Source organism: Anguilla rostrata, chromosome 13 (genome assembly GCF_018555375.3).
Source record: "Anguilla rostrata isolate EN2019 chromosome 13, ASM1855537v3, whole genome shotgun sequence".
In the NCBI taxonomy this organism is placed as follows: Eukaryota; Metazoa; Chordata; class Actinopteri; order Anguilliformes; family Anguillidae; genus Anguilla; species Anguilla rostrata.
The window spans coordinates 40,432,661-40,459,735 of record NC_057945.1 but is presented as its reverse complement, the minus strand read 5'-3'; the positions used below and the strand labels follow the sequence as shown (position 1 = coordinate 40,459,735).

The 27,075-nt window shown below is 48.6% G+C and overlaps 1 protein-coding gene across 1 annotated transcript in view; it reads right to left on the bottom strand.

Annotated features, from left to right (window-relative positions):
* The window catches only part of kif21b (kinesin family member 21B), a 68,327-nt gene extending 42,651 nt beyond the window's left edge, over positions 1 to 25,676 (bottom strand). Inside the window, exons 1-2 of the mRNA XM_064304741.1 lie at positions 25,266 to 25,676; positions 917 to 1,139 (exon numbers count right to left, since the gene is read on the bottom strand). Coding sequence (XP_064160811.1) covers positions 917 to 1,139; positions 25,266 to 25,306 — 264 coding nt within the window. The 5' untranslated portion in view covers positions 25,307 to 25,676. The remainder of the gene's footprint in view (positions 1 to 916; positions 1,140 to 25,265) is intronic.
* Positions 25,677 to 27,075: the final 1,399 nt, after the last annotated feature.

The window sequence follows — 27,075 nt, the reverse complement described above, 5'->3', positions numbered from 1 at the left end:
TCGGAGGAAGGCTGTATTCCTCTGGCAGTCTGGGAAATGGGCGTGCTTTGAAATGATTGGCTGCCATGATGATTCCGCATACAAGCAAGGTGATGAGAATGACAGTCAAATGAGGAATGGCTCTACGGTTGATCAGTGTTCATGTGCACCTGGCTTCACAGGAACTCTTTAAGTTTCAGTGGTGTACAGGCGGAACTTTCAATGCATGTCACTCAATACTGTGAGATGGTATCTCTACGAAAACTAGACTCCATCCGTGAATCCACAAAACACAATGGAACCCTTTACAAATTCTCTCTCTCTCTGCATGCACTGGCACACTATGGCTATGTGTACGCTCTGTTTTTAGTGTGTTATCCCAATTACTGTTCATACATTACAAACATTCCACTCTCAGTGCACTTCTCACAGAAACGCAATTAAAACCAATCTGTGTGAGAGATCCATGACCTGGGAGAGCAAAAACAGTGTGTTCACACCCTGTGGTGGAGCTTGGAAAGACTTGTTCATTCTGAACCAGTCAGAAAGCCTGGCCTTGTCAGCAGAGTATTTTGATTGGTTCAGGGTTTTTATCAGTCTGGCTGACAGCACTGGCAAGTCCCACCCATTAATGGGGTTTACAAAGTCATACTCTCTCCACCATACACTGGCATTCAGCAAACATTAGTCTGAGAACACCAGAGAGAGCAGTGGAGTTATGTACATCATGTGATCAGATTTGTGTTTGCACAAGTACGTGCAAGAGGGTCAGAGAGAGTGTGCACACTTATACAAATGCAAATGTATTATGTGATATGTGTGCAGCATTCTTAGGGCTTAATCTGGAGTGAGATGGGTGTTGGTGTTGGTGGTGTTGTTGGTGTTGGTGGTGGTGTTGGTGTGCGTCTCTGCAGCGGGGGCGGGGGGGGGGGCTGACCTGTCCGTAGGCGAACACGGTGGCGTTGTAGCCCTCGAAGCAGCCCTCGATCAGCCGGTCCACGCAGGCGGAGTAGATCTGCTCCTGCTGCGCCTCCAGGTCGAACACGAAGTCGTAGGTGAAGGCCTTGTCCTTTCCCAGCAGCACCTGGGGCTCTCCGGGGGTCACCAGCGTGCAGATGTGGCACCCCTCGATCTTCTCTTTCGCCATCTGAGGGCGGATCCTGAGGGGGAGGGGCGAGAGATGAGGACATGGCCGATCACGCACGGGACCATGTGACCTCCCAGTGATGTCACACACTCATAGTCCCGTGAGCACTGCTGATCTCCAGTATCGCATGTCCCTGGGTGGCAGTGTGGTATAATGGGTAAGGAACTAGTCTTGTAACCTAAAGGTTACAGGGTCGATTCCCAGGTAGGACACTGCCATCATCCTTGAGCAAGGTACTTAACCTGCATTGCTTCAGTATGTATCCAGCTGTATAAATGGATGCAGCGTAAATGCTATGTAAAAAGTTGTGTAAGGCGCCCTGGATAAGTAATGCAATGTTAATGTAATGTGGATAAGCGTGTCTGCCAATTGGCATTCCCATGTTAATAATGTAACATGGGAATTTTACTCTGATACTCAAAAACTGTTGCTGGTTGGAAAATGGGTAATAAGCTTCAATCCAGAACCCATTCACACCTGGACACAGTGGAAATGCTGTACTTCACACCAGGTGGAAGGTGAGCAGGTGAACCGCTCAGTGGAGAACACGTTTCCCATGTTCCCCTTCTGCATAATGCCTTTTCTCAGTAACTCATTTCACGACTTCTCATTTCCACAGAACCTATTTTTTCTGAAAAGAAGAATGTTCTGTGCATAAACCATGACATAAAGGGCGAATTTCACAGACACAGATTAAGCCCAAGACTAAATCACATTTTGAGTACAGATTCTCCATGTAAAACTGAATTTAGTCCAGGAGACTTTTATCTGTGTCTGTGAAACTGGCCCATAATCCTGATCCAAAGTCTGCTCATAGCTTTTTAGGGGGTATTCCGTCTGTGCTGTTTGAGTTCTGGGGTATATTTGGGGTGTTGTTTGAGTTTTGGGGGTTATTGAGTGTACTGTTTGAGTTTTGGGGGTTATTGGGTGTACTGTTTGAGTTTTGGGGGTTATTGAGTGTACTGTTGGAGTTTTGGGGGTTATTGAGTGTACTGTTTGAGTTTTGGGGGTTATTGAGTGTACTGTTTGAGTTTTGTGGGTTATTGAGTGTACCGTTTGAGTTTTGGGGGTTATTGAGTGTACTGTTTGAGTTTTGGGGATTATTAAGTATACTGTTTGAGTTTTGGGGGTTATTGAGTGTACTGTTTGAGTTTTGGGGGTTATTGAGTGTACTGTTTGAGTTTTGGGGGTTACTGAGTGTACTGTTTGAGTTTTGGGGGTTACTGAGTGTACTGTTTGAGTTTTGGGGGTTACTGAGTGTGCTGTTTGAGTTTTGGGGGTTACTGAGTGTGCTGTTGCAGGGTTTTCGGGGGGAGGGGTTCACCCTGCTGCCCTGTAATCTCAAAAAGCGATGACACGTGCAACTTCTCAACCCCTGCTATGGGTCTCCCCAGCCGCCCCCCCCCCCCCAAATCCCCAGCGTCCCCGGAACAGCAGCCCACAAGAACGGAATTAGACAGAAAGAACTGCAGGTTCACATATTTCACATGGCTTAACATTCATTACTTAACTACTCTAAATAATCTTTTGAAAGGTCACTGGAAGGATTCTCCCTCCACCACACACAATAAGAGTGTAAAAGACCCTATAAAAAATTAAAATGTAAAGAATTGTCAGATTGATTGACTGAGTGTGACAAGACAAGAGATATTCAATAGACAGCCACGTGTCCTTTTTTACAATTAACGTTTCGCAGTTTCTCTGGGTTTACTGTATGCACATACCTATAATATATAATAAGGAGCTTTGTAACGAACGCTGGGCTGCGGATTGATGTACAGGCCTGCATTAAGGGATGAGAGCTAGAGTAAGACAGCAGGCAATGTCTGCGGATCTGCAGCAGTCACACATACTGCAGTCCCGCGTGCCTCATCATCTGCTGGGTCATCATTCAGGTGCAGCTACAGTGACGTCCAATCAGAGCAGACCGCATTCTATATTCCGTATAGTGGGGGGTGGAGCTTGGGGGGGGGTTTGAATGAGCCGAAGTACAGCATCGACTCAACTGCCAAAACTACAGGCCGCAGAAACACACCCCCACACAGCTATGGAAGCCCACGGAACAGGAAGAGATGAATGACAGCCCATAAAGATCCAATCAGATCAATCCCTTTGACACATTAAACTGACCTGATCGACTTACAGATCACACAGGCCTGAAAAAGGAGGGTAATTATAACAGTTCACTGAGCACTCTGACCAGACAGGAGGTGTTCAGACAGGCATCGCAGCCACACAACAGGCCGTGTGTCAAAACTGTGTTTAAAAATGTGATTAAAAGCAATTCAGTACTTTCCAGTAACTCTATTTCCTCATAAAACCCCACATTTCTGAAATACAAAAAAAATTGCGCTGACAGATGAGTCTTCCTTAACATTGCTTGGTAATGCAATAACTTGTAAACAGCGCATTAGATTTTCACTGATCTAGTGCTAGATTGAGGCACAGTTAACAGACTCCTTATTAAACTCTCGTGGCCGAAAGGTGTGATTAAAGAGGTCGGTCGTGCGGAATAAAAACGTGAAGCAGACAGGGGGAGCAGACGCTGCTCTCCGGTCTGTGGCCTCATTAATGCAGCGCAACATCGGCACTCTTTCAGAAACACGCCCCCCACCCCACCCCCCCACCCACCCCACCTCTGCTGCAGCGGGACGATCCCGTGACCTGGTTATGACAGGAAGTGCAAACCCCGTGAATAATTACACCCCCCCCTCACCCTCACCCTCACCCAGCTCCCCCCAGCCCGCCTGCACCACAGTCACTCCCCCCATGCTGGGCTGGGTTCGGTCCTCAGGCAGACCCCCCCCTCACCCCCTAACGCCCCCCCACCCCCACCCCAAACACCGCAGGCCTCAGCTGCCTCCTAACCACACCAGACAGCTGCTCACTCACAGGCCGGGGGAGGAAGGACACAACTACTGCTCACTGGGGAGAGACCAAAAATCCCAAAGAGGTTTGGGGGGGTTGGCCTCAGCTGAAAACAACATACAGTGTCAGGGGACAGTGTCAGGGGACAAGGTCTGACACGGGGTCATCTTGAGGTGTCATCTTTTATTCCTCCATTTAGTGGTAACAATCGCTTTCACAACAACAGAGCTGCCATTACACCCTACACACCAACCAAATACAGGAGGATAAAGCAAACAAAGGCTTGCTTCCTCCTAATAAAACCAAAGTGACACAATATCAATTCCCTCTGTTGCCCTCAGAACGCTGTGTAAACGCATAAACATTCAGGAAGTCCGCCCAGCAGAGCCAGACTTCCTCAATCTACACGCCAGCTTTATAAAAAAAAAATATCAGACAGAGGCAGATACGCCTCCATGCCAGTAGGTGGCGACATGTGGGAAAGTATTTCACCAAGGGTGAAAAAACCATGCCTCTTACAGTCTTCCATAGGCTCAGGCCAAGACAGTACAGTTGCTTTACTGGCTCCTTTACATAAATCTTAAGCAGTCAACAGTCGCAACACCAGTAAAGCAAACAAAGGGCGCCTTGTTAAATCTGCCAATTAGAAGCCGATGTTTAGAAAGGGGGCCTGAGTTGGGAAGAGATCCAGGGGCCTGGTTTGTCCGAGAAAGGCCCCAAGGGGCAATAAAAACAGCTTTATATCGTCACCCAGATCCTTTCAGTATCACTAAGCATTGAAATCGGCTTAAATGGGCATTAACATAAAAAAACAAGGGACCGTAAGTAACTCAGCCAATACAGCGTCATTAAGCGACATTTTCTCCCCTCTTTCTGTGTGTCCGTTCCGCGGTGTTTATCCACTTCCCCTTACAGCACAGATTAGAGGAGCCGGCGGCGACACCCCGTGTTTTTGTTTTTTAAAATCCTCCACGCTGAACTTCCGGATACCTCATGTTGTTGAACGCCTTGAAAAGGGGAAAGGGGTTATGACACTCGCTCGCTCTCTCTCTCTCTCTCTCTGCGCAGGAAACTGTGCTGACTGCAGGCTAACTGGGCTCCCCCAGTTCCTCTCCACCCTGGCACACGAGGACGGCTGTTTGCGTTTCCCCCCACAAAGTCGACCCCCCCCCCCCTCCTCCACCACCACCCAGCCAGCGCCTGAAAAAACAGTTCAATGGGTCATGGAAGGAGGGGTTGGCGAAGGAAATGGACCCCCCCTCATTTCCCCTGCATGAGATAGCGACGGGAGTGAGTGTTTACCGCGAGCCTCTCGTCTTCCTTTATTCAGCTCGGGCACAGAGAACCAGCTCCAGCTGGACCAAGACCGCGCGTTCACAACACTCACTGAGAACCAGCTCTGGCTGGACCAAGACCGCACGTTCACAACACTCACTGAGCACCAGCTCCAGCTGGACCAAGACCGCACGTTCAGAACACTCACTGAGCACCAGCTCCAACTGGACCAAGACCGCGCGTTTACAACACTCACTGAGAACCAGCTCTGACTGGACCAAGACCGCACGTTCAGAACACTCACTGAGCACCAGCTCCAGCTGGACCAAGACCGCGCGTAGCAGAACACTCACTGAGCACCAGCTCCAGCTGGACCAAAACCGTGCGTTCAGAACACTCACTGAGAACCAGATCCAACTGGACCAAGACCGCGCGTTCACAACACTCACTGAGAACCAGCTCTGACTGGACCAAGACCGCGCGTTCACAACACTCACTGAGCACCAGCTCTGACTGGACCAAGACCGCACGTTCACAACACTCACTGAGAACCACTCCAGCTGGACCAAGACTGCACGTTCACAACACTCACTGAGAACCAGCTCCGACTGGACCAAGACTGCGCGTTCAGAACACTCACTGAGAACCAGCTCTGACTGGACCAAGACCGCGCGTTCACAACACTCACTGAGCACCAGCTCCAACTGGACCAAGACTGCCTCCTCCATACAGTGGGGACACACTCCACTCACAAAAAAAAAAAAGACCCTGACCATCGCCAGTGTGGAAAAGCTCAAGGTGTGGGGGGGGGGGGGTACAGGCTCGGGAAAATCTAGAGTTTCAGCGCACGCTCGTAAACATTTATTTAAAATAATAAACGCGCCCGCGGATGCTATCGAGACGCCCATGGCTAGCGACGGCTGGAATCCGTCGTTTCACAGGAATACTCACTCAGCAACCCCGGCCAACAACATCAGCGTCAGTCCACAGCGTTTGTCACATTCGACAATCGAGTCCCCCAAAATAAACACACGCAAACACAACAGCAGCCCAGGACTGCTTGCTAGCACCTTTTATTCAGCTCCTCTGTGGACAGAGTACACACCACTAAAAAAACCAGCAACAGTACAACAAAAAATAAAAAGAACATCAGCCCCTCAATACAGGGCTCCAAAGTACTGACGCAGTGCATTCTGAGTTGATATACTGTCCCCCGGGGAAGTTTATTTTATTTTCGCAGGTAAAAAAGTTGAAGGAAATTGTCTTTATTGCTGCAGCTGCAGTGACGCATGCGATGCCGTGTTATCTTTGCGGTTGTTAATTGCGCGGCGCAGACAGGAAGTGAAGGCGAGCCCACACACAGAACCGCCTCCCCGGCCCCGCCGATGGATCCACTGACCCAGACGCTGACCCGGCCAAGTAAACACGCAGGAAGTGTGTTTATCGTCTGTGAGCGCGGCCTTTTCATCACGCCTACACTGGAGCAGCACTTAGCGCACAGATAGGGTTAGTGCACAGACAGGGTTAGCGCACAGACAGGGTTAGCGCACAGACAAGGTTAGCACACAGACAGGGTTAGCACACAGACAGGGTTAGCACACAGACAGGGTTAGCACACAGACAGGGTTAGCGCACAGACAGGGTTAGCGCACAGGCAGGTTAGCGCACAGACAGGTTAGCACACAGACAGGGTTAGCACACAGACAGGGTTAGCACACAGACAGGGTTAGCGCACAGACAGGGTTAGCGCACAGACAGGGTTAGCACACAGACAGGGTTAGCGCACAGACAGGGTTAGCGCACAGACAGGGTTAGCGCACAGGCAAGGTTAGCACACAGACAGGGTTAGCGCACAGATAGGGTTAGCGCACAGACAGGGTTAGCGCACAGACAGGGTTAGCGCACAGACAGGGTTAGAGCACAGACAGGGTTAGTGCACAGACAGGGTTAGCACACAGACAGGGTTAGCCACAGATAGGTTAGCGCACAGACAGGGTTAGCACACAGACAGGGTTAGCGCACAGACAGGGTTAGAGCACAGACAGGGTTAGCGCACAGACAGGGTTAGCACACAGACAGGGTTAGCGCACAGACAGGGTTAGCGCACAGACAAGGTTAGCGCACAGACAGGGTTAGCGCACAGACAGGGTTAGCGCACAGACAGGGTTAGCACACAGACAGGGTTAGCGCACAGACAGGGTTAGCGCACAGACAAGGTTAGCGCACAGACAGGGTTAGCGCACAGACAGGGTTAGCACACAGACAGGGTTAGCGCACAGACCGGGACTCATATACTCCTCACACTGAACAGTGATATCTGTGGCAGGGGCCCACCCAGGGATTTTGGGTGCACATTGGGCCCCACACGACCCCAGGCCACCCCATTCCAGCACAATTACAGCACGATTTCTTGAGGGTCCCCGGGCACTCCCCGCCCCCCGTGGCCCCAAACCCCCCGTCCTGACCTCGCACACGTACAGCGTCGCCATCTTGCAATTAGCGATCATCACCGTCAAGATACAGAAAAGAAAAACCCAGTGAACTGTCACAGGCCCTGTGAGCCTGCCCATGGCACAGACCCACGTCCGTGTGTAGAGAGAAGCGAGAGGTCACTAACTGCAGACTGCACAGTATTCCGTTTTGTTTTTAAACGCTCCTCGCGCCTTGAGAGAAAACGCCGGTCCTTTCGACACAGCGGCCAGGTTCCTCCTCTCCTGGTTCAGCCAATCCCGTATTTAGTTTCCGAGGGTTTTATTCTCTCCGAGCTGATAGCAGGGATTTGCATAGATCCCACTCTCTCTCTCTCTCTCTCTCTCTCTCTCTCCTGGCAGGGCCAGATTACCCAGCAGGCTTTGTGCCAGCCAGGCTATTTACATGCTCTGGGCGATCACTCACACAGCGCTACAGAAGCAACCAGGCTACTGAGCTTTAAACCTTTTCATTCACAAATTTTACAGACAGAATAATATAGAAACAGCTTACACTTTATATACAGTATATGTACACAAAAATATATATACACACAAATATATATAAAGTGTACACATACTGCGTATGTGTATATATATATATACACACACATATATATAAAATATATATGCACATATATATTCATTCATTCAGGTCCTCGCAGCTGGAACAGGGACAGGCACGTCCACAACAGGCCTCTGTGTTCTGCGTATACAGACAGACTCATCAGCCCACACAACAGTGCCTCAGGCAAGAGCCGCGCTCCACCAAACACCATGGAGATGCATTAAGCGTGCGGCTCAAAAAGAGCTAACAGTGAGCGTAACAATGTAACAGCGCTGTTCAGCTAACAGTGAGCACAACAATGTAACAGCACTGTTCAGCTAACAGTGAGCGTAACAATGTAACAGCACTGTTCAGCTAACAGTGAGCGTAACAATGTAACAGCGCTATTCAGCTAACAGTGAGCGAACATGTAACAGCGTTGTTCAGCTAACAGTGAGCGTAACAATGTAACAGCACTGTTCAGCTAACAGGGAGCAACAATGTAACAGCCTGTTCAGCTAACAGTGAGCGTAACATGTAACAGCGCTGTTCAGCTAACAGTGAGCGTAACAATGTAACAGCGCTGTTCAGCTAACAGCGAGCGTAACAATGTAACAGCACTGTTCAGCTAACAGCGAGCGTAACAATGTAACAGCGCTGTTCAGCTAACAGCGAGCGTAACAATGTAACAGCGCTGTTCAGCTAACAGTGAGCGTAACAATGTAACAGCGCTGTTCAGCTAACAGTGAGCATAACAATGTAACAGCACTGTTCAGCTAACAGCGAGCGTAACAATGTAACAGCGCTGTTCAGCTAACCGGCAGTGCACCCACCCCCATCTTTTACACACGGCTAGCCCATTGGCTGTTGAAAGCCAGGACCACAGCCTGTCTCAGCTCAGACCAGTGTGTCTTACAAAAGCCATATGGTGCATGGCCCCACACAGGACATAGTGCACTTTAATCTCAGAGGCATTTTATCATGAAATGAGGACAGAATTCCACAAATAAAGTGCCCCCCCTCCCCCACCCCCACTTCCTGTGCTTTACATTTAGGCATATAGCGGGTGCTCTAATCCAGAGTGACTCACACAGCTTATATTCATTATATACAGTCCATTTATACAGCTGGATATTTACTGAAGCAGCTCACCTTCAAGGACTTCGCTCAGGGGTACACTGGCAATAGAACCTACAACCTCAGAGCTTCAGGCCCAGTTTGCTAACCATTATGCTACACTACCATGCTATTCTGACCCTGAACAGCACAGGGAGTGACTTTACTCAAACCCAGCACAACAGGAACGTGTGTGGAATCAGCTCTGTGGTCAGAATGACCAAGAAGACCGAAAACAGAGAGAGGCTCTGACCTGAAAGCAATCAGATATGCTGCCTCATAATATGCACGTGTGGTGCATGGGAGTAACTGTACTTGTGTGTGTGTGTCTGTGTGTGCTGTGTGTGTGTGTGTATGTGTTCTGTTGTGTGTCTGTGTGCATGTGAGAGTGATTGTGTACACTGAATCTCCCTACAGTGTCATGTACCTTTAAACAGTCTGTACAGGACATTACCTGTTTACCTGCACATCTGCGGCAGCTCAAACTCCCCAGCTGCCAGGTCTAAACAGCATCCCCGTGTGCTAACAGAACTTCATTCATTCCCCTAAAAGCTAACAATGCTCTTCTGTCATCACACCTTGACAGGTTCTGAAAGCTACCTGAGCATGTCCTGACCCACCCACCCACCTCCCCCCCCCCCTCCTGCTATTTCCCTTCCTTTCATTCACACAGAACAAAAAGCTCAGGTCTCATTGTTACCGCTGCCGATTCAGGACCCACTTACCACAAACGTCACATGACATTTCCGTATTCACAAGTGGATCTTATTCAGGGTATAATTTTTTAACAGAGAAAACATACGATTATTTACACAGCTGGATATTTTACAGATGCAGTTCTGGGTAACTGCCTTATTGGGAATCAAACCCACAACCTTCTGAGTCGCAACCCCACTTCCCACTGCTACACTGCAGCCATAATTCACCTGCACGGAAAAGGGCAAGCAGAGAAATTCCAGGTCAGGACGTCCCTCTGCTTCTGTGTGGGACAGAGGTGAGAGGGGTTTGCTAGTAAATCAGGAACACCTGCAGATGTTGGGGGGGGGGACAGCTTTTTTGTGTGAGACTGGACTGCTTCCGGGCTGCCCTCTCTGCAGATCTCCACGCTGTAGAGGTCAAGGGTCACCTGACAGACGAGCCATGTGTGCTCTCACCTCTCAGAGCGCGGGTTCGCGCAGGGGGTACGGTCCCCGGTGGGGGGGGGGGTGCGTTTTCGACAGACCACAGGACAGAAGGGACATCGTACTGCGAGGTTGGACCCACAGCTGCCCCTGGAAAGCAGCCAAACGCAGAGATCTAGAATGTTCCACTGCAGCGGTATCCTGCTCACGGAGCCTCCTAACTCCTGCTAACCCTACCTACCTGACCTACCAACTAACCCTACCTACTAACCGCCCTAACCCTAACCCTAACACTAACCCTAACCCTAACCCGACCCCTCTGTTCTGTGAGGAACTGCAGCTCGCACCGCGAGCGCGGTGTCAGGTTCCGGTGAAAAGCACCAAAAGCGCAGCCAGCGGCAGACAAAGCGGCCGGGGACTTTAAGGACACCAAACACCAGCCCTCATTTCAGAAGCCACCCACTCTAACCCACTTTAACCCTTTGGCTTTTTTTTTTTTTTTTTTGCAATGTTTTCTCAAAATTTTAAGCCAGTGTTCTAGAACTCCATCGCTTTCAATTAACAGCGGTGCAGTGGTGACTGTTGCACCATCATTAGAATGTTAGAATGTTCAGTGAACAACATTCTAATCGCATATTTTGCGATTTCTCACACCTTACAGGGTTAACGGGGAGAAGTGCCTGAGCTCTGCTCGCTGGAGTTAACAGGGTCCTTTCATTCCATCTTAAACGCTGCGTGTTTATGGTATATCAGACGAGGCTTATTAAAGTCTTATCTTATGTAAGCTGGAGGCAGCAGGGGACCTGCTGACACGGGGTAATCTCCTGAGCGGCTTGGACATTCCCCGGCCGGTCCGGAGTAAACACCGCCGCTCTCCGTTCGCCGTTCTCCCGCCGCACGGCACCGGGGGCGAGCTCCCGGGGAGAGCCGCCGTTACGCAGCAGGGCTTCACCTTCGCCCCTCACTGTACAACGACTTCATTTAAAATAAACGCACACCGCTGTGCCCCCCATGAATGAACCCCCACCCCCACGCGCTGGCTCAGTGACTCGGCTTGCTAGAGCTCACTTAGTTTGTTCAGCACAGGGCAAATCGCAGTGGTACTGTAGGACAGACTTTAGAGTTAAACGGCGGAGCAGGACCAGGATGCTGTTCTGTCTGGCGTCACAGTTCCCCCCGGCCTAACCCCCCACAGGGCCAGCCAGACAGAGACGATGGCGAGGGGAAACTGCCTGGTTGGCATGCAGGAAGAAACACTGGAAGCAACCAGAACCAAGAGCGGGAACCCTTCCACCTCGGGCCGGCCAACGGTGTGGGTTCGCAGAAACAAAACATGGTCGAGTCAATTTATGGCCCGTCTGATCGGTTTTTGGACTGGTTATAATGTAAGAAACCCCTCGGATACACCAAGAGCAAGAACCCAAAACTTATCATGTGAAGGTCACCAACTGTACGAAACCCTCTGCAAAACACCGGAAGTATCTGAGTGGGTACGGAACGCGTGTAGTCTCGTGTAGTTTTTTGATAGCAGTTGCCATCAAGGACAAGCGATTCCAAGGTTGCCTCTGGTTTTTGAATAAGCCCTGTCGGCTAGTCGTTTCGCTTTGCTGTGCTTGTGCTTCTTCGCCTCCACCATCGCAGTAGCGAACGAGCTACAAACGCTCTGCTGAAACCTGACCCCACACCACAGGCTGTAGCCACACCCACCCCTCCCCACACAGAAAAGTAAGTCATGCCAAGAAATGTCCCAAACACATCTTTAAAAAAATACAGGCAGGGGAGCATGGATTCGGCAAATGTGAAGAGACTGCCAGTGCGTCATAGATGTGACTGAGCATGGTATTTTTACAATATATTCAAAGTAGAAAATCATGCATTGTATGCCTTTAAGGCTTGGATCTTTTCTCGGGAAAGGAATTATAATTACATTCCTCTTTTTAAAAATGAAATCTGTATAGATAAAATTATAGAAATTCATTTTTTAATTGATGCAAAGCTTATGGGGTCACAAATCGGATTATGTTATGCAGAAAAGGCTGAATCTTCTTCTGCACATAACAAAATGAATCACCTCAGCGGCTGTTGAAGAGGAACAGAAGATTAACTCTGGAGGGTCCGTTTAACGGTTCAGCTCCCTGCCAGAGCGGCTTTGGAAAGAAATGGGCGGAAGATTTCAGAGCTGAAAGAAATGGGTGGAAGATTTCAGAGCTGAAAGAAATGGGTGGAAGATTTCAGAGCTGAAGGAAATGGGCGGAAGATTTCAGAGCTGAAAGAAATAGGAAGAAGATTTCACTATCCTTCCCTGCCTTCTGGCTCCACATCTCAGCATTAAGCTCTGGTGAGTTGAAGGGATGTGAGGCACTACATAAACACATCAACTACAGAAACACATCCACTACAGAAATACATCCACTATAGAAACACATCCACTACAGAAACACATCCACTATATACACACATCCGCTACAGAAACACATCCACTACAGAAACACATCCACTATAGAAACACATCCACTACAGGAACACATCCACTATAGAAACACATCCACTACAGACACACCCACTATAGAAACACATCCACTATAGAAACACATCCACTATAGAAACACATCCACTATAGAAACACATCAACTACAGAAACACATCCACTACAGGAACACATCCACTATAGAAACACATCCACTACAGGAACACATCCACTACAGAAACACATCCACTATAGAAACACATCAACTACAGAAACACATCCACTACAGAAACATCCACTACAGAACACATCACTACGAAACACATCCACTACAGAAACACATCCACTATAGAAACACATCCACTACAGAACACATCCACTACAGAAACACATCCGCTATATACACACATCCACTACAGAAACACATCCACTATAGACACACATCCACTATATACACACATCCACTACAGAAACACATCCACTATAGAAACACATCCACTATAGAAACACATCCACTATATACACACATCCACTATAGAAACACATCCACTACAGAAACACATCCGCTATAGAAACACATCCACTATATACACACATCCACTACAGAAACACATCCGCTATAGAAACACATCCACTACAGAAACACATCCACTATATACACACATCCACTACAGAAACACATCCGCTATAGAAACACATCCACTATATACACACATCCACTACAGAAACACATCCACTATAGAAACACATCCACTACAGAAACACATCCACTATATACACACATCCACTACAGAAACACATCCGCTATAGAAACACATCCACTATATACACACATCAACTACAGAAACACATCCACTACAGAAACACATCCACTACAGGAACACATCCACTACAGAAACACATCCACTACAGAAACACATCCACTATAGAAACACATCCACTACAGGAACACATCCACTACAGAAACACATCCGCTATATACACACATCCACTACAGAAACACATCCACTATAGAAACACATCCACTACAGAAACACATCCACTACAGAAACACATCCACTACAGAAACACATCCACTATAGAAACACATCCACTACAGAAACACATCCACTACAGAAACACATCCACTACAGAAACACATCCACTATAGAAACACATCCACTACAGAAACACATCCACTATAGAAACACATCCACTACAGAAACACATCCACTACAGAAACACATCCACTACAGAAACACATCCACTACAGAAACACATCCACTATAGAAACACATCCACTATAGAAACACATCCTTCTTCATGAGGGAGGAGCTGTCCGTAGATGCTAGGACCATTTCCCATTTCCCACCCCCCCCCCCCCCAGCCTCCATCTTGTATTTCAGTGACAGTATCGATTGGCCAATGACAGTGAAGGACGGCGATTTGCGATGGAACACTGCAGGGTCTAGAGGAATGTTCGCCTGTCATCACACCAGATACTCTCTGGCGCACAAAGCCACTGTGCAATGAGATGTTGTGCTGTTAAAGACAAAAAAAATAAAATGTTGCTCCAGGAAGAGGAAGATGGTGCCTTCTGAATCACCACCAAGGTTAGCTTTAAACAAAAATAATCCTCAAAAGAAAAAATGCTTTGGATCATGGGAGGAAAAATTCTGTCCATACACTGTAACACGATACACAGAGGTCTAGCAATAGTTAATTCATCGATTATATAGTGCATATAGTGCTCAGGTGAATCAGAATGAAAACAGTGAAAAGATATTACTAATAATGCTATGCTATCTCTCCTAATGCTATGCTATGTAGGCTAATGCTATTATTAAAGGTACGGTGTAGCCACAAATGTCATTGCTGCTATATGCTATGGCTGCTATTGTTATTATTGATGTTATGTTATGTCTCCTAATGCCATTATTAAAGCTATGCGGCATGATGTCTACTGACGATATTATTAATAACATTTTTCACTTTGATCCTACAGTTATTAAGGGTTATAATGTCTTAATAGCAATAGCCAGAAAAGTGTAATATGTAACATGTAAAGAACTGCAGGTAGGCCTGACTTCACTGATAAAGGATCTGGCTGAATATTTGGTTGCTGACATGCAGCCCCAGCAGTCATACGGCTGTGCTCCATTCAGCTCTCAGAACGGCCATAAAGGAAACCTCCACAAACGGAGCACAGGTGCGGTTCTGACGAGCCGAACCATGAGTGCACCCTGAGAGCTCCGTAACCTTGGTTACGCGGCGGAGGGGTAGCGAGAGGAGGAAGTTAGGGTCACTTTGGGGAAGGAGAGCAGCTGAGGGGGGCAGGTGGTGGCGGGACGGTGCACAGGGGTGGGGCTGCCACCCTCCTCTCTCTCGTCTGTCACCCGTCTCGTCGCCAGTCTGGCACGGGTGCCCACAGTCCTGCCAGCGGCCCTCTGCCCGCCAAGCGCCTCCCAAACGCCTGCCAGGACTGGGCATGGGGGGGGGGGGGGGCAACTACAGCCCCCAGAGCTGAGCTTTACATCTGCTGCATGACCCAACCCCCCTCAAAACCGGGTACATAACCCAACCCCCTGACCTGTTATATGACCCCAACCCTCCCAGCCCTGCTATATGACCCAACCCCACCCAGAACCCAACTCCACTTCCCCACTACAGTTCTCCTGCTCCACTGCCTCTCTCAGACTGATTGATCTGCAGGAACACCCCCCACCCCCCTGCCCATTTATCACCACACCCATTTAACAGGATTGTGGTCTTACACATAACTCACCCCCCCCACTCCTCAAACAGCCCTGTCAGTCATGGCACAGTGCAGTCCACACTGCTCCATCCACCTCATTATCATCATCATCATCACTACTGTACATTACATCCAGTTAGCACAGCGCTAGCAGTACAGCACAAGCAGCACAGCACTAGCAGCACAGTGCTAAGCATTAGGAGCACATCGCTAGCAGCACAGCGCTAAGCATTAGCAGCACATCGCTAGCAGCACAGCGCTAAGCATTAGCAGCACACCGCTAACAGCACAGCGCTAAGCATTAGCAGCACAGTGCTAGCAGCACAGCGCTAAGCGTTAGCAGCACAGCGCTAAGCGTTAGCAGCACAGCACTAGCAGCACAGCGCTAAGCATTAGCAGCACAGTGCTAGCAGCACAGCGCTAAGCATTAGCAGCACAGTGCTAGCAGCACACACGCAGCAGCCGCGCAGGAAAGGCTAATTAGCGCAGGTCATCAGAGCTGCTGCCCGCTCGGGGCGAGATCTCTCACAGCGGTGGCGTATCTTCCGTAGGGGTGTCAAAAGCACTCCGTGTGACAGGAGAGGGGCGTGGCGTGGGACACTAATGAGCGGCAAGCCTCTACAGGACCACCCCAGCCCCCCCAGGCCCCCCCGGACCCACCCTGGGGCAGTGGGGAGGTTGGGGGGGGGGCAGTGCGAGAGCTCACGCCATCCTTCACTCAACTGCTGTCGCTTTGCATCGCCATGACTCTGGTCCGGGCAGCACTGTCCGAAGGGTTGGGCAAAGGCGTCCGAACGCTCGGATTGCCCGAGAGAGAAAGAGAGAGAGAGCCAGGTGGCCGAATCCCGAAGATAAAATGCGTCGGAGGCGCCGTTAGGAGGACTGCTCTTTGATTTACGCGCAAAACGGGTCATGTGACCACTACCACCCCCCCCTCCTGCTCCCTCAGAATTGATTAAATACATGTGATAAAACACGGGGCGAAGCACTGACCCTAATTTGCAGTATGGAGCCATACGTAAGTCCCTAAGACAAAGCAGCAGCAATACAGGAGAGCAGTCCCGTTAGCCTTGATGCTCTGGAAGCTTTGGGGGTGGTGAAGCTTTGGGGGTGGTGGAGCTTTGGGGGTGTGGAAGCTTTGATGCTCTGGATGTTTTGGGGGTATGGAAGCTTTGGGGGTGTGGATTGCAAACCCGCCCCTCAGCGAGCTGATCCTGTGAGAGTGGAAGTGATCCAGGGGACGGGAATCTGGTTAAGGATGGGACGGCGAGCCAGGGCACCCTGCCGCAGAAGATGATGAACATCGATGATGTCACAGAGCCGCACGCTTCCGCTTCAGAGCTGCCCCAAATCTGGGCCAATCGCTGCAGCCTGAACCCTGTCTACTGACCTGGGGGGCGGGGGGGGGGGGGTGAAGCCAATATCACTTTGAACAATTAGAGTCTCTCTGAAAATGCAGTATGACACTACACACACACACACACACACACACACACACACACAGATACACAGGCACACACACACACACACACACACACAGATACACAGACACTCACACAGATACACACTTACAGATATACACACACACACTCACTTAAACTCACACACACATTCAGGGAGCTGTGCTGAAACGGGTTCAGATTCCCCCTCTGACTGCAGAGCTGAAGGTCAGTCAGCCCCTGAGCTGCAGGGGGGTGCAGCTGTGTGTGTGAGAGAGAGAGAGAGATAGAGAGTGTGTGTGTGTGTGTGTGTGTGTATGTGTGAAAGAGAGAGAGAGAGAGTGTGTGTGTGTGTGTGTGTGTGTGAAGAGAGAGAGAGAGAGAGAGAGAGAGAGAGTGTGTGTGTGTGTATTGTACATACAATCAATTTGCCAAGCTGGAAATTTACAACCGTGGAGGCTACCATCCCAGTTCTCTGCACTGCCACCCTGTTCTTCTTGGTCTTGTGCCATGTGCTATAGGTCTTTGTTACATATGCCAAAAATGGACCTTATGCTAAAGGTTAGCCACCTTCCTTGCACAGGTGTGGCATCCACCAGTCACATGACTGATGTTCATGAATCAGCCTTATTTACCTTAAACACTTTAAGCTAAATGAGCAACTGGCTGGTTTGAATGGTGCTGTACATCTCAACCACTGAACGGACCCAGCCCCTCCAGAACCGAGCCCTCTCACAGCACCCCGACCCAGCATGGGGGTGTGTGACCCAGTGCTGAGAGTCTGGATTTACCCCCCCTTGTGAGGACCCCTTCCCTCCCCAGGCTCAGACCCAGCGTCTGCGGGAGCTGCTGATAAACATGAAAGGCACCCAGACTCCGCAGTGTCAGCCTGTCCGTACCCTGAGGGGCCAGACTCAGCCCGTCTCCCAGCATGCACCGCGCATGTGACATGGCCCCGGGGCTGTTCAGCACCTCTGCTACCCCTGGGGTCCGTCGAGGGTGCAGAGATTCCGAAACCTCAGGAGACACACGCACATGCACACGCACACGCACACGCACACGCACACGCACACGCACACGTGCACACACACACACACACACAGGCAGGCAGGCACACACACACAGGCACTCACACACACACACACTCACACACACACACAGGCACACACACACGCACGCACACACACACACACATGCAAGCGCACACACACACACACGTAGGCAGGCAGGCACACACACACACACGCACGCACGCACACACACACACACGCAGGCACACACACACGCACACACACACACACACACACACACAGGTGAGACAGGAACAGGAACAGACTGAGGCTCGGCACACAGACAGACCAATGCGGTTGTTCTGCGCGGAGCTATTTTTAACATCACCACTGAACAATCATCTCCTTTCTCGTGCGTTTGGTGTGTCTGACCACACAGTGCAAAGTCAATGTTCACTGTGAGCACATAATACAGTATCAGCTCAGATCTCACACGCGCATACACACGCGCGTACACACACACACACAGACAGACAAAGACACAGACAAACACACGCACACACACACAGCTCTCATTCAGCCCTCTCCATTTGTACAGAATCAATGAGTCGTAAATCTGTATAATTTCCTCCCGTGTCACGTGACAGTAAAGTGCACAAGAACGACATCACTGCCAGCACCCGCCTCCTTCCACACGCTCCACAGCAGGGGATTTGACTGACAGCTGGACTCACAGCCGCGGTCATTCACTACAGGAGGGAGGAGCTTCCGATTACAGCCAGCCCACCTGGACCAGCTCACACAGAGAGAGAGAGAGTCTGACTGGCCTGGTGCGTGGGATTGGCCGCTAATTCATCTCACCGCTATCCCACACGGCGAGCGTCCTCACTCACTGCCGTTACACAGAGAGGAGCATTCCAGCATGGCAGCGTAGTGTAGAGATAACCTGGTTGGACTCAGTGAACATCCAGCTTTGTAAATGGATAGAACAAGCAGTGGAAGCCCTGCTAAATGGCGATAAAACTGTTATCACCGTACCGGAGTGCATATGGAAGGGAGGAGGAGGTCAAAGGTCAGCGTTTGAGAGGTGCAGAGCTGCTGATGGGAACGAGCCGCCTTGTCCCACGCGCAGCCCACACAGCACACCCCCGCAACACCCCCCCCCCCCGCTCCCCACCCGAAAATCCGAAATTCACAGAGCCCAAAGGCTCTGAAACAGAGAAAACGTTTCTGTAAACCAACACGAAAATACAACAACAGCACAAAAACTCCACTGCTTCCTGGGCACCCGAGGAGCTGTTGCCCTGTTGCACAAGAGAGAATGCAAAAAAATAAAAATAAAAATACCACGATATGCAAAACGCAAACTGTCTCCTCCTCTCCTGTTGTCCTGGCTGCATGCTCAGAGCTGGTGGTGCGGGGTCAGCACACTCTTATCTCAGCACTTGATCATATTTTAAGTGCTAATTTCAAGGAGCGTTTCTGCTGGATGGAAATCAGAAGTGGAAATGCACACTGCAGGTGCGGCGCTGTGCGCTACGCTTCACCTCAGAGGGCTGCAAGCTGGGAAGAGCAGAACCGGCACACAGGAGCCGGACCCCACCCAGCCCTGCTGACACCTGTGCTGCTCAGGACCACTGCTCCTCGCTTAGAGCAGGGGGTCCACGATAAGGGCCGGTCCGTTTCAGGATTTTAGGACAACTTCTGCCATTAATTCTTTAATTGGCTCAATCATATCTTGACCTGACATGTGTATACTGTAAGCACCACCTACAGCTCCAGACTGCATGTTTATCCAACAGAGCTCAAGTACAGGAGTGAACCAGCCTTGTTTATGGAGCGGTTAGGAAACCAAAACTAAGGTAAATGGGTGGGAACAGAAACCGGAACACAGAACAGCCCTCCAGGACCGGAGTTGAGTCCTGTCCCGTCCCCCCAGGTTAGAGTCACCGCCTGGGCGCCAGGCAGGTGAGGGACGGGGTGCGGGATCCAAAATCGCCTCAAGGTTCTGGTTCCGGTCGGCGGGGTCCTCCAAGAGCCCAAACTCTGTGACGGTGTCTCCTCCAGCACGTCCACAGCCACATCTCCCACGACACGCTAGCAATTAAAAAACTGCTCTTTGTAGAACGCGGAGAGAGGCCGGGTTTATTTTCTCTACAGCAGCCCTTTGACACTGACGGAGTGGGGGGGGGGGGGGGGGTGACGGAAGGGGGGCACACACTTCCTGCCTCCTCCCCCCCCCCAGCCCTTTTCTCTTTCCTGCACAACCACCCTTTTCTTTCCCTCCCTCCCCCTCAGGGCTCTGTCCAAAGACCCGATTACCCATTCACAAAGAGGACACCATCAATTCACTCATTCTACCCCCCCTCGCCCCCCCACAGCAGAATCAGTGCTGAAGCCTGCCCACAGTGTGGCCTGCGCACAGGGAGGAGGGGCGAGGGGGGGGGGGCTGTGGAGAACAGGCAGCCGTGATAGAGGATTATCACAGCTGTCGGTTATAATTTGTGCTAAGTGACCTGGTCTGCATTGCATACAGTGAGCTCTTCCCCTCACAGACAGTGAGGGCCTTCAGTGGGCAGGACACTGCAGCTAATGCGGATGTACCTCTACACAGGTGACACACTGAGACTCCAATAAGCACTGAGACTACAATAAGCACCGAGACTCCACACGAAGACTCTGAAAAGCACTGAGACTCCAATAAGCACTGAAACTCCACACTGAGACTTCTGCTTCCTGCTGCCTTTGCGGAAAATGTCCCCAATGTTGAAATGTTAGCCATCCTGTTCCGTTAAAGCGGAGGTGTTGGTGCTCCTGTTCCAGGTTAGCTCCTGTGATTACCCCAGCTCAGGACCCCTCTTTATGCACATTGGGCTGCCGCGGCTGTGAAGCACCTTTTAAATCCACTTTTTAGCAGCTGGGCTCTAACATGTGGAGTTATTTTCTGCGATAAAGACGGACAGTGAAAGTGGTGTCAACCGCTATTTACACTGAGGAGAGCCGCGGGCATGTTTCAGACAGCCCGCTGTGACCCAGTGTTCCGAACCCGTGACCTTCAGCACATCAGCACGACCTCCAGCGCTTCAATAAAAAAGGCTACCAAATTAAGACTACACCTCTTCCTGAGATCAACAGAAGATACTGAAACAGAGGGCTCTTTGTGATTACTGAGCTCACCACTGCTCTCTTTCTTCTTAATAATGTTCCAAGCAGTTGATTTTAGTTAGCCTACGGTTTGACCTATGTCTCTGATTTTTATTCTTATTTATCAGCCTCATAATGGCTTCCTTGACTTTCATTGGCACAACTTTGGTCCTCATGTTGATAAACATCAAAAACAGACTCCAAAGGCAATCAAATGGCTAGAATCAAAACTAGATACTGAAAGCTCTCTTATAGCTGCACTAAGGAAGCTATCGAACACACCTGACTATTCAGAAACACCAGTGATGCCATTTCTCCCAAACATTATGATGCCCTAAAATGGGAGGACTATTCATGCAATTTCTACATGGTGAAACCAAAATGTATTACAAAAAGCCCTTAACTAAAAGCTGAGAATGTACACTTTAACCATATGTGAATTTGGTTATAAACCTAAAATGGTGGAGTATAGTGCCAAATCAAGAAAAAACATGTAATTGTCCCAAACAGTATGGCACTCACTGTATATATTTGGATATATACATGGAACAAATACTGTACATATGGAAGTAAGATTACATTAAATGTTGCGTTACACTTCTAGTGACTTTTTAGTGTCACAGAAGTAATCAGCCTATGGGGCTCTGTGTTGTGAGGCTGCAGCGCTGAACTGCTGCGACATCTCAAGACCACCGTGAAACATCTCTAATCTGAGGCAGATCTAAACAGCCCAGTCCCCCGCACTTCCCTCCTCAGCAAACAGAAACTGTCATTACTGGGAAAGATCCATTTTTTCACAGAGATTTACTGCACTAGCAAATTAGCTAATCCAAGTGCAATAATCCAACAGCAAATAAGGGTCATTTTTATATGCATCAAGCAGAGCTGAATTTGGACAAATCAAACAAGCGCTTTATAAAAATAAAAAGAATTAAAAAATCAAACATAGAAGGCAAACTCACTTCTAATATTTATTAGGTTTATGTTTTTTTGTTTGTCTCTCACTGCCTTTTGTTACGATGCTTCCATGATGCAGATTCTCAAGATTAGACATTAAACTCCTAATTGCAGAATAAATTAATTTCATTACAAAGGCAAGCCTCGGTGAACTATTCCAAAAGAAGCCACAGATTCCCGTTATCTCAGTTCTCTGGGGAAATCTGCCTGGGAAAAACTGAAACAGACACAAAGCTCAAAGATAACTTCCTCCATCGCCGTACACAATCAGCCCCCCGCTCCCAGTGAACTAATTAATCTCTTCAGGTCTGGTCGTATTGCGGCTGAGCTCCAGCTCTTTGGAACCAGAGTGGTGCGGGATGGTTCCCAGATGAGGCCAACCTCAGTGACAACCCCGCTCCCCAAAAAATAAATCATTCGGCTCAGGGGGGCAAACAGCTTGTTCTCTTGTTCATCCTCTGCGGTGAGGAGCTTAAAGTGTGTCTGAGGTGAGAGTTAACAGAACGGACTTTGTGTACACTTGGTTTAGGGAAAACTCAATAAGCGGCATTTATGAAAATATATATGAGTGAACGAGGAGCTGGGGGTGCAGACCATGCTGCCAGGCCCGGCTGACCTCCCGCTTCACTTCTGTTGCATGGAAACCAAAAAGGATTTTTTTTTTAATCAGGTAATGATTAAAGACACCATACCAAGCCAAATTCTGCAGATTCACTGATCTGCTGTGTGGCTGATTCCGTAAAGTAGGGACAAAAGATAGACCAGTGGGACGAGCTGCAATAGGTTTGATTGTTTTATTGCGTATACATGGAATTGCTTTATTTCATATTCATGTGTCTGCTCAGTACTGTAATCAGGACTCCCTTGTGAAGGAGACCCTGGGCTCAATGGGATGTCCCTGCATAAATAAAGGTTATCTATCCATCTATCTATCTGTCTGTCTATCTATCTATCCATCTGTCTGTCTATCTAAATACAGGAAACATCTGTGAGGTGTCCAAGTATAAAGGAGCTTCGAACACAACCACACATTCACCATCGTCTATTGTCACCACAGTACTGATAAGATACAGATGTCTGTGTATTGCACTAAAAACATGAGAAGAAATAAAATGGCTGGAAGGTTTTGAGAGAAAGATGGTTGAGAAACAGGAAATGGACTGCGAGCTGTCCACTCTGAGTGACAGCGCGGTGTGTATACACACGGAAGGAGACATCGCCTGAACACACCGCCTGACCATGTGACTTCCGCTTGACCCTCATCACAGCACCCCAAAATACTTAGTCACCCCTAATTTGGTCAATCCGTCAGCCGAACGTCCAAAAATCTGAAAGCCTATTTTACTGCTACGGTTCTTATCAAAAGCGTTCCCACATAAAGACGGCACTATTCCACACCCACTCGCCCACGTTCCTCCCCCCACAGACATCCCATCTGGTTCTGCGCGCGGTTCATATCCTATCACTAATTGAGCTCAAGTTAATTCAGCTGGAACAGTCTAAACACCTCAGGGGGTGGGTGGGGAGGAGGGGGTTACTGGAAGGGGGCAGAGGCCAGCTCACCCATATTAGTTAATCAGCCTTGCATTCTTGACTCATTATGGAATTCTGTATTTAAATTGCGCGTCAGATTAATTAATGAATTAATTAAACCTCAACCGCTGCACACCTGGACTTGCGGCCGCGCGCCAGCTGCGGGGCAGCTATTGCCACCTCAGATGCGTCTTTTTACGCAAGCGCGAGACGGCTCAGTATTAGGAAGGCTTTCAGGCAGTCTGGCGTGACCTCCTCCAAAATGTAATGACAGTCCCTGTGCATTTTCTCTTTCTTTCTACAAACTACTCTTTCTATTGTGCCATAACAGAGCAACGCGTTTGGTAATGTCGTGCCGCCGAATTTTGTAGCCACGCGGATTCAGGTAATGTAGACAGTCGTGGTCAGACTGGAGACAAGACCACACCTCTTGTCCCCATATAACGGCAGCGTTTCTATATTCCTTCAAAGCAGAACCTAACACCAATACAGCGGCTATGGCATCACATACGTCCGATTTGTTCAGCATTCAGTTCAACCGACTAAATATTATTAAAGTTTTATTTATGGAATAGGCTGGTGATTACGGCTAGCTCACTACCTGGCGATTTTGAGTAAAAGACCCGGTAATATCAAGTCAGCCAATCTGAAAATGCCATTTGTGGTTATCGTAGTACAAGCATCTTCGCATTGCTGGATCAAAACAATATTGTTTTCTAAACAGACTCCTAAAATCAGCGTGTATCCGTAAGCTACTCCAACAAAGCCAAAGCGGTGAAGGACATTCCGCCGTTTTTCAAGGGACCGCAGTTCTTTGTGTCAGACCGCTGTGGCTAGTTGCTGCAACGCCCGCTATCGTTGCAGTTTTTCTTTTTTTCCTTTTCTTCTTTTGTGCAATACTTGTCACTGCGCAAAGAGCGAAGGCAAAAAAAGTGAAGTGAAAACTCCGCCGACATAAAGCATCGGTTAAAGCTTTGCAAGTCATCGCTAGACAGGAATCAAGCAATGCTGTATCCCAGACTCCTGCAGAAATGATCAACTGGCATCACGCGCTGTCAACCACACCTGTGCTATTAGATAGGCGGCTCGCAAGTTTCTGCCATCGTTAAACTGCGGTACAGTAGCCTACACAGTGACCAGCCGCGTAAAGAGGATTATGAAGACAATTAGCCGCCTAAAATTATCCTCGGCGAGTCACTGCCCGACAAAGTACCGTACCTCAGGCTATTCTGTACACCAGAAACACCCACAAAAGAATGGCCAGGCACGCGTTTTTGACTCCCATATGTATTTATATTTAGAAAAATATTGTTTTTGAGAACAATTATTGAATGGGGTTGCAGCAGAGGAAAAACAGGAAACGTACAATTGCTTGGCGGCAGACAAATATTGCAAAGGTCGGCAACTATATCTAATTTAACCCCCACCGAGGCGGCGATTCCGGAGCGCCTCTACCTTACCTTAATGAGACCTTGACACAACAGTCGTTCTGTGTCGCCATTCTGTAATCGTTCCAGGTTTGTCCTTTAAATTAAAACTACCTGTCAAATACGTTGGTTGGTGTCTCTAAGGACGAATATTCAGCGTTGTGCGAGCCAAAACCGCTGCAATTAGGCTAATCGCGGGTCACGTTTTCTTAAAAAAAGAGCTATTTTACAACTGGACGCTGCTAGACTACCTTTGTGACCGTCCCGATTTCAGCTACAGTTATTGTCATTTTTAGGTTTCTGTATGATGCATCGCAAGATCATCTCCGTTTTCTTTCTCTTTCTTCGTGTACCGCTGCAATATCCTGTCATAAGTGTGCGAGACGCTCATCTGACTCCTCAGACTCAACCTCCCCTTTCATTGTATGTGTGTGTGTAGCCACGGCGCTGAGAACCCAGGGGGCGGGTGAAGCCGCTCGCGATTGACAGATACTCAGCCATACAAACGAACCACTCCCCGCCTGTCTGCAAAGTAACGGACCAATTGGGGCTTGCGGTGGACTTGCCGTAGGTGCGAGGCTTCGTGATTGGGAAGACACCTCGCGCAGAAAGGGCGATATCGCGGGCTGCGCCATCTGAAACGCATTAAACGCCCATAAAGCGAGAATGTTTCAGGGATCTTGGGAGAGGTCGAAAGGGCTCGAATTTTGCACCCGCGGGATCGAGCACGAGCAGCAGCGAATGGAACGCCAGCTCCACGTGCTGAGCGTTTAATAGGCATGTAGCATGAAGTGATTTATGGTAAGTTGGGCACATATTTCCAAACTGACTTTAAGAGAGTGACTTTTTGCAATGAACCAAGAAACGGTTTATATAAGCAAATTATGAGTATAAGTACTATACTCATAATTTGTAATGTTGCGGGAGTTATATCACGGGGTTGTTAGAGCATTATATGTATTAATAGAAATAAGTGACATGTTTTCAAAAGGAGTACTGTTAAAAAAAGCAGTAACAAGATTTTAAGTGTTTTTTTTTTGTTTTAAGTTCACCCCATTTCCAAACAAGACATGATCACCTTAAAAGCTCTATATATTTCTATTATTTCAGTAGCAAGGCTGGCTGAAATACACAATGGAATGTTTCCTCAAATGAATACAGAACTGTAATGCACTTTATGCAGAACTTTATGCAGCGAATCGCACAGAAACTATAAAACTGTCTAGCCCCTCCGTAGCAAAGCAGTCTGGGGTCTGGCAGTGCGGAGGAACTGAAACATCTTTATTTTAATAATTTTCTTATTTTGACAGTATCAAGCTTCCCAATCCAGAGAGGGGGAGAGAGAGAGAGAGAGAGAAGTTTATTTGTATAACACAACTATTTTATATACAAAGTGTTTTTTGTTTTTTGTTGTTGTTTTTTTCCACTCACAGGACTGAAATACCCTCTTTTGTGTTACTAAACACACACAAAGGGGCTGCAGCCATTTCAGGTCACTGCTGATGTTGCATCATTATTCCGTGACAATACAACAAAAATCATCGGCATGAAAAGCCGCATATGTTGCACTTAAGGTTTTTTGTGTGATGAGTGTAGTTCCTGTGGACAAAGGAAGCTCTCTTAAATGCCCTCTCTCACGTACATACTTCCCTTTTTGAAGTCCTGTCTAGTATTCATTTAAAAGATTAAATATGCCCACATTCTAAGCTTATGTTTGATTAAGCCGTACTGGTTTCAGGCAATGGCATTTAAGTGAGTGTAATGCAAATGCCTTGGTAAAAAATGACCTGTTAGTCTCAATGAATCTTCAGGCGGTAGACTAATACACTGTAACGTGGATCAA